Source organism: Diadema antillarum, unplaced genomic scaffold (assembly GCF_040938485.1).
Source record: "Diadema antillarum isolate AM-2024a unplaced genomic scaffold, OU_Dant_1.0 seq00001619_RagTag, whole genome shotgun sequence".
Classification (NCBI taxonomy): domain Eukaryota; kingdom Metazoa; phylum Echinodermata; class Echinoidea; order Diadematoida; family Diadematidae; genus Diadema; species Diadema antillarum.
The window spans coordinates 398,755-410,820 of record NW_027272331.1 but is presented as its reverse complement, the minus strand read 5'-3'; the positions used below and the strand labels follow the sequence as shown (position 1 = coordinate 410,820).

General features: G+C 40.2%; 1 protein-coding gene across 3 annotated transcripts in view; it reads left to right on the top strand.

The window, feature by feature from the left end:
- LOC139711151 (potassium voltage-gated channel subfamily KQT member 1-like) overlaps nt 1-12,066 on the top strand; it is a 321,837-nt gene that overhangs the window by 248,769 nt on the left and 61,002 nt on the right. For all 3 annotated transcript variants that reach the window (XM_071623068.1, XM_071623069.1, XM_071623067.1), the window contains one exon: nt 393-1,832. In XM_071623068.1, coding sequence (XP_071479169.1) covers nt 1,417-1,832 — 416 coding nt within the window. In that variant the 5' untranslated portion in view covers nt 393-1,416. The remainder of the gene's footprint in view (nt 1-392; nt 1,833-12,066) is intronic.

Sequence of the window (12,066 nt, the reverse complement as noted above, 5' to 3'; positions counted from 1 at the left end):
TACTGTCATGCATCATTTAGATCATGTGACATGTTTTTTCATCTCTATACATAAAAAAAATTACCTTGGAGGATGCTCTGAAGATGTACTGCTCCCTGATGAATTCTTGTCACTCACCACCATTTGATGTTTTGCAAGAATGCATCTTCAATTTGCAACTCTGAATGACAGTAGCATGATGCTGGTTGTAATTCATTTGTGTTTTGTCTGAGAGGTAGGAATCTGTCGATTCTATTAATATGACAAGACTCCACATCAGTAGGTCATGTCAGCAGCATTTGTTTTGTCTAGTCTTTGATCTGTGTGCAACAGACAAAATACTAGTACTTCATGAAATATGCTGTCCATTCCTCATGTTTTTGTATTGTTTTGTTTCTCTTTCTCTTGTGCAGAACCAGGATTGCTCGCAAGTGGAGTTCATGCCAAGAGTGAGGTAAAGCAATGAGCCATTGTACATAGCCGAGTCAAGAGATTATCACGTCATATCACGCTCTTGCCTGACATCAGGTCGTAGAGACATACCAGATATATACTCTTCTTCCAAGAGGGGAATCAGATGAAATAAGCCCTGGAAATTGATGTAAACATTGGCGCAGCGAGACAAAAGGATCCCCTGTACGTGGGAGGCAGAGCACTTGACGAGCGGTTGATACGATTTTGGAGCCAACGGCAGGATAAGACATCAGCACCATTTTGGGGCGACGACGAGCGGGCTTCAAACGAGGAGGAGGATGATTTGATGCGCTGTCAAAACGGAGAGAGCGTCTGTGTGGTGCGCGAAGTCTTTAGTTGTGTTGTGAAGGCTTTCCCGCTTCCCCCCTGCAGGAAATCACATCTGGGTAAAAAGCCATTGATCGTCAAGGGTGAATGAATGCACAGCAGCATGTTTGTTAGACTATTTCATGCTGGAGGTATCACAAACCCGAAGCATATTTCCTTTTGTGACCATAGATAGGACAAATGGGTCCACACCAGTTCCCTTTCATGGTATTATCTAGAGCTAAAATTTGTGGCATCAAAGCATCAAATCTTAAAGTAATGAATGAGAAAAGAACAGAAAATTGAAATAGCTATTGCTTGATCTGTTATCAAAATAATATCAAACAAAGGATAAAAACAGTACTTTTCTTTCAAAAGTTTGTCAAACAGACATAAAAAAGGTTTATGATGATTATAGTGCAAAAAGGTATCTCGGCTGAAGCAGACTGAGACTAAAGTGAAGATTTTTTTTGTGGGCCATAGATGGATTTTTCGGTAGAGGAGCCAATCGAAAGACGAATAGCCTTCCTACCAGAGGTAACCAAGGAATATATCGGTGTGTGGAAGGTGTTAGCTCTGGCTACTGCATGTTACTGATGTTGAGCGTTGTCAGTACCACCTGGCAACGGAGACCCCCCACCAGTGCAGCCGGTCACCATGTCCGCCGACAGCGGTGTCGATGAAACCGAGATGCAACCGCTCCATCCCGGCGGCGGCAGCGATGCCCAACAGGACACCTACGACCCTCCGCCCAGCAGCAGGAAGCCCATCAAGAGCGCCCTCTCGAGCCGGTCCAACCGCACCCGGGTGGGCTTCCTCGGGGTGGAGGAGGACGATATCGATGAGGACGAACACTCGGAGATGCGAAAAAAAGTGAAGCAGGAGTTCAACAAGATGAACGGACGCTCGGCCACCCACGCGCGGCTGGCGCAGCAGCGAATGAGCCTGCTGGGCAAGCCGCTGAACTACAGGGTGTCAAAGCGGGACGCCAAGTTCCGGAAGGTTCAGACTCGAATTTACAACTTCCTCGAGAGACCCACAGGCTGGCTCGCTGTTTTGTATCATATTTCTGTGTGAGTATACCAACTGCATACTTCCCTTTTATACATTCTGAGGAGTCTATTTGTATGAATGTGTTTGCTGTTTTGTGTTGTATTTTTGTAGGGGTATATACGTGTACAATGTACCACCTACAAACTTCCCTGTACACATTCTGGGCAGCCTTGTTTGAGTGATTGTGTTTCAGAGGGAGTTGATGTTTCTGTACCCCCATCTATTTAGGTTCAAGAGAATTCGTAGAAAAGGGCTGGCTTTTCATTTATTAACTGTTGCTACTGCTTAGCTAGCATGGTAGTCCCCTCAACCACTAGGGCCTTGATGCTTAAAGGTCAAGATCAAACATAAGTCTCTGAATACTCAATTCTGATTTGCTCCTACCCAACTTGTATTTGGTTTTCCAACTAATGCTTGATTGCATCTTTTTATGCAGCAGGCCCAGGCCCTTATAACTTTTTCAGTGAAAAGAACTGTCATGTTCTCAGAGGTGTGTTGTGGTGGATATAATCCCAAGGGTTGATCCAGGAATTCTGTAAAGGGGAGGTGCCTTTGCAAAATTAAAGGGGGGGGGGGGGTGCACGTGCTCCCTCCCCCATTTTTTCTTTTTATTTCTTGTGTTTTAACAAGAAAATAAAGAGGGGCGAGCACCTGGTGTGCCACTCTCCGGATCCGCCACTGTATCCCAAAGGCATGGATCGATGTACATCCGAGAGATACATTTGAAAAACCAATATGGTGTTTGTGGGTGCTGCAGTGTAAAGGACATAATGTGGTTTGATTGGCAGAGATACTGCTCCTAGTGCGTAATTGTTTATTCAATCAAATTAATATTTGATATGCAAGGTTGTACGCTATTCACAGTAGAGAGCAGTGTCTTCTACTGTATATCCTACATGTATCTGAAAAGGGATTTAAATCACTCTCAGTGTCAATGATGAATATTTATCCCATACCATGCCATGTTATTTTTTTTCTCAGAAAGGTAGCTGATAACCCAGCATGAATAGTAAAACATATTTGCTATGCATGCTGGGATAGAGACCATTTAGAAAGGAAATATGGCTAGTGACAAATGATAGTTTGGCTGATAGTATGGCTTAGATCAGAAGAAAATGAGTCATTGTATGCGTATATATATATATATATAATATATATCCAACTTGAAAGGCTTAGAATTAACTTGTAAACTCTCAAATCTTGTTTTGAGGTTAAGTTTTCATGCAATAGATACAGTCAATGTTTATCAAAAGTAGCATTTATTGTCTATTCTCCCCATTTTACATACCTTCCCCTCCCCCACAAAAAACAAGATGCCACAACAAAAACTCAACATACTGTGCAGATCTTCACAGATCCTCAACTTGCTTTTATGGCTGCGTTTATCTAACAAATTTCTGAGGCAGAATCACGATCCTAAACGCGTTTGAGGTATTTTTAGTGGTTAGATAGACGCAGCCGTGTTTTCAAACGCGTTTAGAAACGCCGTTTTGAAACGCCTTTCAGAGGGCATTTTGAAACACGTTTGAGACCACGATCGCCGTTCTGTGAGTAGATAAACGCAATGCCGTTTTGAAACGCATTTATATCTCAAGGTCAAATCCCAGCTGTTTCTGGTTGTGTTTCCTTGCCCATCATATGTGTGTGACTGATGAGGCATGTTTGGTGGTATGCAGTTGACCTGTACTTCCCGGGTCAAACGGCGCAAAGCAGTTGCGCAGTGACACCACTTGAATTGCGATTGTATGATGGTTAGATAAACGCGGCACCCCGAGAATCGCGTTTCAAACCACGTTTGCAAACACCGTTCCAAACGCGTTTTGAAATGTGATTCTCTCTTTCAAGTTAGATAAACGCAGCCTAAGCTATTCCTCTCAGTAAAGACATCTGCTCCGATAGGAAAATGCAGGCATGCCAAAGATTCATAGACAGATAACAAAAGCAAAACAACCAAGAGATGGCAGCAAGAGCGTGTTTATAAACTTAGCCTCTCCGTATTTTGAATTCAGGTGTGCCATCGCCAACATTAAAATCAATAACAGCGATGGAAATGGATCGGATAGTCTAATTGTTGGCGGAAGTGAGCCTCTATTTCAAGAGTAGGTGGGATGGGAAGAAAGATTGGAAAAAAAAAATGAGTCGGCGATCGGATCGATTCGAGGTGAGAGGAGATCCAGCCGAGAGGAACCGATTTCTTCTCTTAGCCTCGTAACAGGAATTTTGCCAATTGAATTTTGAAAGCAATGGGATGTCAGTTGTTGGGGGTTTCTTTACAAAAAGGGAAACAGAAAGTAGCGACTTGAGCTTGTTCTGCACATTTTTCATGCATCCCCAGTTATCAGCAGTTTTCAAATCTTTATACCAGATTTCATTTTATTTTCAAAACTTGAGTAAGCCGCTGATCAATATCCACTCAATTCCCCGTGAATACTGCTAGATTAGATATTCCAGTCATTTCACCTCTATCCACCAATTGACTAACAATGCTAATGGTTGCCATTCAAACGGCATTGATTTGTTCCTCCTTTCTTTATGTACATGGATATCCACTTTGGAAATTAAGATGTTTCACAAAACATAAATGCAATTTCAATTCTACTTTGTAGACAGGGGACAATATTTTGCATGTCAGACTATTTTGTCATTGTGAGTCTAAAATTAATCATAATGAATAAAAAATTACTGAAATCAGCAGAGCTTATATAGGAACCAAGAAAAGCATTGAGTATGTCCTTTTTAAACTGTTCAGGCTACAAACTCATGCCCTATTTTTAGCAAAACCAGCATAGAGAAAACACCTTTGGACAAGATGAGATTCTAGAAGTGTGTTTTGGAGAAATATTTTTTTCAGTCTAGTTTTAGATTTTTTAAAATTAATTCAGTAAACGTAGAGCATGTTGCTTTAAAAAAAAAGAATCACAAACAGAATCTTTCAGTGTGGAACACCCCTTACGTGGATACAGAGAAACACACAGCTGGTTTACAGTTGTTTAAACCATCACTTCCCAGGGAAATCTTTGCTGGAATTCTCATCTTGTCGTTGAATTTGCAATTCTGAATTTCACAGCATAGTTTATTAAGAGGAAGTGTACACTAAAACAGATTCATTGCATTATGCAAAAAAAAAAAAAAAATCAGAAAGAAATCTACAAGTAGAGAGAGTATTAGGACCTTAAATTGTATTGCCAACTTGAGGAGCAGTTATATTTTAAATAGCAATAAAGAGGCATTTTGAAAGAACACAATTCAAATAGACAGTTACATACGATGAACAAAAAAAGCTCAGTGAAAGATATTGTTGTAATCTACTTTGCAATTCACTAACCAAGAAAACTTTGAAATGAAGAAGATGCAGCATCACACCAAACAAATGTTGTATCTAGGACTTAGTGGGTTAAGGAGTTGCTTGGTTTTTGTCCAGCCAGTATTCATGCCTGTGACCCAGATTGCATTAACATGGGAAAAATCTATAGTGAGACCTAAATGTCACACACACTTATCAGCATTGAGAACAGACAACAACATGGCATTTTTTTTTCTTTTAACCTGTTGAAGACGAGCTGACTTTGCTTTGATGTGCATTTCCCATAGACACCTGTCTGAGTATACTTTGAACTAGTTTTCAATGGGTTTAATGACATTTACTTCAGCCCCCAACAGATGAATGCTCATAAACATAACAGAAAGAGAGAAATGTACAAAGAAATACAAAAAGAGAGGAAACAGATATATATATATATATATATATATATATATATAATAGTGGGAAAGAAAGAAAGAAGGATAAAGTGGGCACATACCATTATGGATATGTTGAAATAGAATTAGGAAAAACATTGGAGGAGTGTTAGATGTTGGAGGGCATACTTGCAGTGAAAGTAGGGGAGAGGTGTGTAGTTAACATTATGTGCAAAGCAATTAGTGGGAGGGGCATGCTGGGCAGATGATAGTGACACTACACGTATGTCTGAGCAGAAAGCAAGGAACTCTCAGCTGTACAAAGTGTAGATGACATGGCAGCGGTGAGATGAGGTTAGAGTGATAGCAAGAAATTAGAAGGACTGGGCCCTGTTATATGAAGAGTTAAAATTGATTATATAGTTGATTTCAACTGTAAGTCTATGGCAGCCTGTGTGGTAAGGAAACTTACAGTCGATTTTATCTTTTGATAAAATGGGGCCCTGGTATGATTAGGAATGAAAAGTTAACTTCCAAGAAGATGGAGAGCTGTATTATTACGGGACACTTTGTATTGTACTACCACCTAAACTTTCAACTGAGTAATAAAATGTGTGGGTGATGCCAGGTCATGCAGGGTAATGCGAGAAAACTTGCAAAATGTGGGGAACCAGAAAGTCGCAGGATATATTAAGGTCACAGATAAGGTCGTGGGTGCACTACCCTATGATCCATTGAATTTGGGACTTCCGGCTCACTCATGTTCATGTTGACATGTATGTGTGATCATACCCCATGCATACTGAGAGTTCTCTTGCTTCAAGTCTGGACCTGAGGCGAGATATTGAGATAGCCTGAGCTTAAGTTAGCACACTCTTAGAGGTGGTTCAGGTCCGCTTTAGGTCTGAGCTATAGTCGGTAAAAAAGGTATCTTGATTTTAGCTTGGTCTAAGTTCAGTGACCCGAGCTTTCGACAATGGGTTTACTTCCAAGTGCTTTAACATGTTGATTGACCCTTGATGGTGCATTGTCTTGCATGCGACTCGCGTGGTAGAGAATGGCAGTATATGGCCTAAAACAACTTACCCCTAGCTAAAGTTATCCCACTTTAGAAGTGAGCTAAAGTCATTCATAGTATGAAAGGGGTATAAGAGGGAGAAAGAGAGGAGGGCTGGAGGTTTGGGATATCTGCTTCACATCTTTCTGAGAGAGGAATGGTATGGTTGAGACGAATTCACACTTAACCCATTTGCTGCCGAGTTACTGTGATTTCCCATAGGATGAATACATGGTCAAGCCAATAGGCCTACCTGTGAGCAATGGGTTAAAGAAGAGGGAAAAGAGGGACAAGGTATTGCGCCCCATTGGCATGTCCAAGTATTCGAAGCACTTGTTTTCTGAGCAGGTGCCAATATACTAGAGGGTAACCTCTTTTCAAGAAAGGTCATCTTCTTTGGATATTTCTCCCCCCCCCCCATCTCTCTCTCTCTCTCTCTCTCTCTCTCTCCTTTTTGGGAGGGGAGAGGGAGGGGCGTAAGGGAATGGAAGGGATGCCACCCTGCACCCTTGGTGTTGTCCAAGTGGCGCACCTGTCATGGTTGGGAAGGTCAAAGGGCATCTTGTCAGAAATTGGTGCAACTCATCCCTGTTGATGGAGTAGGTGCTAAGTGCTGTCTAACTGCTGTCTCGGTTTGTGGCCTCAAAACATGAGCACTTGACTTGGCCGCTGAGTTTTCTGCCAGTCAATATAGTGCTCCTCTACTGGTGCCAGATTTAAGTGGAGACGTAATATGTGACCCTGCACCTCAAAACAAACAAAAAGTCGCCAGACCTGAATTTTTAGTTAAGACCATATTCTGAAAGAGCAGACTTTCAGCTTTAAAATGATGTATAACTCAAATCAAACGGACTCTCCTAACCTATCTAAATATTGGAAAGAAAGTACAAACTCAGGAAAAGTGTGAACTGAGAAAAGAGGCTCTGAAGTACAGTGTCTACTCAAGCGCTTAATCTTTACCAAACTGTGCTGGCTGTGCGATGAATGGGACAAACAACAGGAAATAAACCACCAGAGTAACAACAATGAAGGGATTATCAGATTAAACTGAAATTAAGCATGCCTCATTAACACATTCTGTCCATAATCAATGTCAACTTTCAAAGCAGTAGCACTATCCTTTCAAAAGTTATTAGAGTTGAAAGTGAAGAGTGTGGGCAAGGTTTTTCAGAAATGAAAAGGGATTCTAAAGACACACCTAATCACACTATTCTACCAAAAATGTTCGAGATAAATTGCTAAAAAAACACACTTTCCTGCCCATTTTATGATACCAAATTTTAGCATATTGTAAAATAAGACCCATTCTTTCAGAATATATGAAAAAGTCAAGTTCGGCTAGGTTGACCCATTTCACTTATTTTCAGTCCTCACGCAAAATCAGTGTGTGCGACTTTATGTTCGTTTTGAGGTGCACAGTCACATATGGACAATTAGCAGTATCCTACTCCAGCAGATGTATTCAAACTGTGTGGGCACATGAGTGGGTTGGCATACTAGAGGGAAAAGGATAAAAGTAAAGTCCATGTTTTGAGAAAAAAAGTGTGCTTAACATAAAAGTGTGTATATGGGACTAAGAAATATTGATGCATGAAACAAAGTATTTTTATCTTGCAATATTATTCCTAATATAGATATTCCTTGTGAAAGTTACAGTCATGGCATACTTTCCTTCTTTCGTAGTCAGGAAAAAATCCTAAGCTTTAGATTCCCGTTTTTGGTCATTTTCCAGCTGTCTATGTGCAGATATCAAATAATGATTCAAATGTCAACTTGGTTCCACCCTAACACATAGGTAGGTCAAATGCTCTGTTACAGGCAAATATACATCAAAGAAGTTTCATGTTTTCCTTTGGCAGCAACTTCCAAAACCACAAGCTAGAGTGCATACCAAAATATTTATCATATCATGTCTTCATCAAGAATAAGAAACTGTGATTTGCAATGACAAATATGGAGCTTCTGAAAAGTGATATATAGCATGCTGTACATGGGAGCTTCTGAAATGTGTTGTATATAACATGCTGTATTGGGAAAATTTACCGATTTGAGAACTATAGTATGTTTGATATTATGGTGCTTCATTTAGGGTTGTGTTTTCAAATTTGCCAGCCTTGCTATTCCATCATTTTTTTTTTTTCATTCTGACAATTTTTTTTTCTCTCTCCTTTTTTCTTGTTTCCTCAAAGAAGTGTCACTTTCAATTGCTTTTTGTTCAGCATGACACATTTCTGATGTGACACATTTTAGGGGAAAAAACAAAACAAAAGAAACAGATGGAGGTTTGAGTGTGGGATGATTTTCCTTCAGAGTTTAAACAACATTTCACTGTCCAGGGTATGAGAAAACAAATCTGCACGTTCCTAAATTGTGAAATTACGATGATCAATACTCCTTAAAACCTTGGAGCCTCTCCGCAGGCGGAATGCTCAAATTGCTGCATCTGTCTTCTATCTGTCATGTTGGCTATTTCTCCTGCCATATACGTGTTAGAGATTGATCAGGGCCTGTATACAGCAGAGAGTATGCATCTAACCTAGTTTTCCAAGAGCGGAATTTCAGTTTGTTTGTTTGTTTTTCATTTTTTGAGTAGTGCAGTTTTTGTTAGAGAATGTAAACTGTGTCAGGGCATGGCTGGCACATATTGTATTGCATGTGACCCTGCGGACAACAGGCAGCAAGATGGCCACAATGAACAATGGGAAGGAGAGAGTATATATGGACATGGAATATGGTTTTAATGAGATATTGCATAAGTGAACCCACTTTCTACTCTTCTTCCTTATCCTCCCTACCCCACCCCCATCTCTTCCCGACACTCCAATATTTTCTCATAGTTGAATAAATACTTTGCATAGCCACAAAATATATAGGACAAGTACTTTGCCGAGAACTCTGCGAGAAGATGCTGGGTTCGCGTATGCCACATCCTTTGTGCGCGGAGGCGGGAACCATGGCGATGACCCAGTACCCAAGGGAGATCAAGTGATTTATTGGAAGACTAGACAAACTCGAGAGACGGTAATTCCCACGTCCCCACCACTCTTGAAGGAAGATATTTCCGCCGATGTGAGTTTAGAGATGTTTATTTAGCCATCAACGTATTTGTCATGGAGTCTTACGATGGCGAGAATACGCGGAGGCGCGGCGATAGTGCATCCGCCATTCTTGCCCGGCTGCTAAGTACGTGCCTCGGGGGTGGGAAAATGGGGGCTGGCTGGCAGGGAGGAGGGAGGGGGGGGATGGGACAAGCTGCTTTTGTAACAGCCAGCTTGTCAAAGGTAAACCAATCAGAGCATGACAGTGTTTGTACAACCGTGGGCATATTTATGCGGGAGTCACAAATGAAATGGTGTAAACAAACAGCCAGAAGGACGGAGCTGTCCATGATAACCTAACCTAGCCAGCAGAGATGCTGAAGTCCACCCCGAGAGAATTGATTCACAGGGCATTAAAGGCGCCATGGCGACCCTCTTTCTTAATTCTCCTTCTGAGGTGCCGCATAGCATGTGAAGATGGCTTTTTTTATTCGTTGAATGCAAGAATGGGCTCAAAAGTCAGCCATGTCTAAAGAATAATTCCATTTTTCAAAATTCTTAGCTCATATCTATAGTGCAAAAATGGTATCTTGGCTCCCAAGCAAATTTTGTAAGTTTTGCTTTGTTTGTGTTTTTTGTAACAAGCTAGCAGTTACAAAAGCAAATGTTTTGAGATTTTATAACAACCTGGCCATTACAGAAGACTGCTTGTCCCATCCCCCTTTCACAAATACCATTTATTCCCACTTTACTCTATGAATTCCTTCTTTGATCAAGCCTCCTCTGCCCACCCCCATCCAGTCATTTGGCAAAATAGCATCACCACCACAAGCACATCATTGTGCAGTTTGCTGGAGAGAAAACCTGGCCCAACTGTTTAGCACTGGTTTGTGCCAACAGGAGGTCCTGGGGCTATATAGAAGGAGTAACATTGGAGATGGAATACAGGAGTAAATTATTCTTTCATTCATTCTTTTCTTTGTGCTTTTGGTTAGGTATCCCTTTACAGCAAAATCTGGACTTAAACTCTGTTCATATCTTAGGGAGATAACAAAATATGCATGCAAGTTATGACATCTACTGAAATTGGCAAAATGACTGATGGATTTGAGATGCATTGTATTAAGTAACAAAGTGTGCTCAAATTTGCTGTTTTCTGTCTGTCTGTCTGTCTGTCTCTCTGTCTCTCTCTGTCTGTCTGTCTGTCTCTCTCTCTCTCTCTCTCTCTCTCTCTCTCTCTATCTTTTTAGGAGCCACAGGAACTGTTTGTTTTAACAGAAAGTATGACCAGTTGTTGCAATCAAAATATATCATTCCCATCTATGCAGAAACCAAGTCTTGGGAAAGATTGATAGTATATTTCACAAGAACAGTATCTGCTATTAAAAATGTGTAAACCAGTACAAAGACTTCATCTTTGCACTTAAAAAGAAAGGGCAGTGGCTCAAGCTGTCATGTCCAATGCGCTCAGGAGTTCTTAACAAAAAAATTAGTAAATTGGCTTTTAGAAGTTGGTTTGAGTTCTTCTGAATGGTTCCCCATGCACATGCCACCTCTGTCATGGTGGATATTACCTCATTGCTATGATTTCATTGAAAGTCATAAGTCCAACCATAATACAATAAAAATAAGAATAACATTAAAATCTGTGGCTTACTTGTACTTGGAAATCATTCAAAGGTTTCTTGATTATGTCTTCATATCTAATGAAGATGGCAGTAATGTGGCTATTTGTTCCCCGATAGTGAAATAACTTTTAACGTTACATGTGTTTTAGTAATTCTTGATGCCAGAAAATATGTGTGTTAGTTACTTGATGTGTCCCATATTCCACAGGGCTTTTATTTTCATGAATTTTGCTATTTTAACAATACACAAAAATGTTAGCTCTGATCCCAACATGAGAGCGACATGCACATGTTACATTTCCTCCATGATCACAAATCAAACAACTGCAAAATCAATGGGAAGTCCTGATTCACAAAACATGAGACTCTATTATATGTATATACACTGTATGCTGAAATAGCAGAAACATTTGTTAACAACTGAATAATGAACCTCTATTCCAGTTGCAAGTTGTTGTTTTTTATTATAAGTCCATTAAGCTTGATGAAATGAAACATTCGGTCTTTAAAAAAAAATTATCTTGAGAACTATGTGCTTTCTTGCTAGTGTATGCCAGATATTATTTGACTTTGCTATTCAATTGCTTCCTAATAATGCAAAGGCACCAAAAAAGTAAAAGCCAATGTTATTTAATGCAAGAAACTTGCTTGAGGACAAGAAATTTATTGTATGTACTCATATTACATAAACACCTATGAAATGCATGGATTTCACCACATCATTTCTAATATACCGGATTTAGAGCAGCAATAATAACATGGTCTGTTTTTAAGAAAGTTTTTGGTCGCTAGCACCATTTATAAACTTAAGCAAAATGTACATCACAATCATTCATAATCTCACTTACAGTAA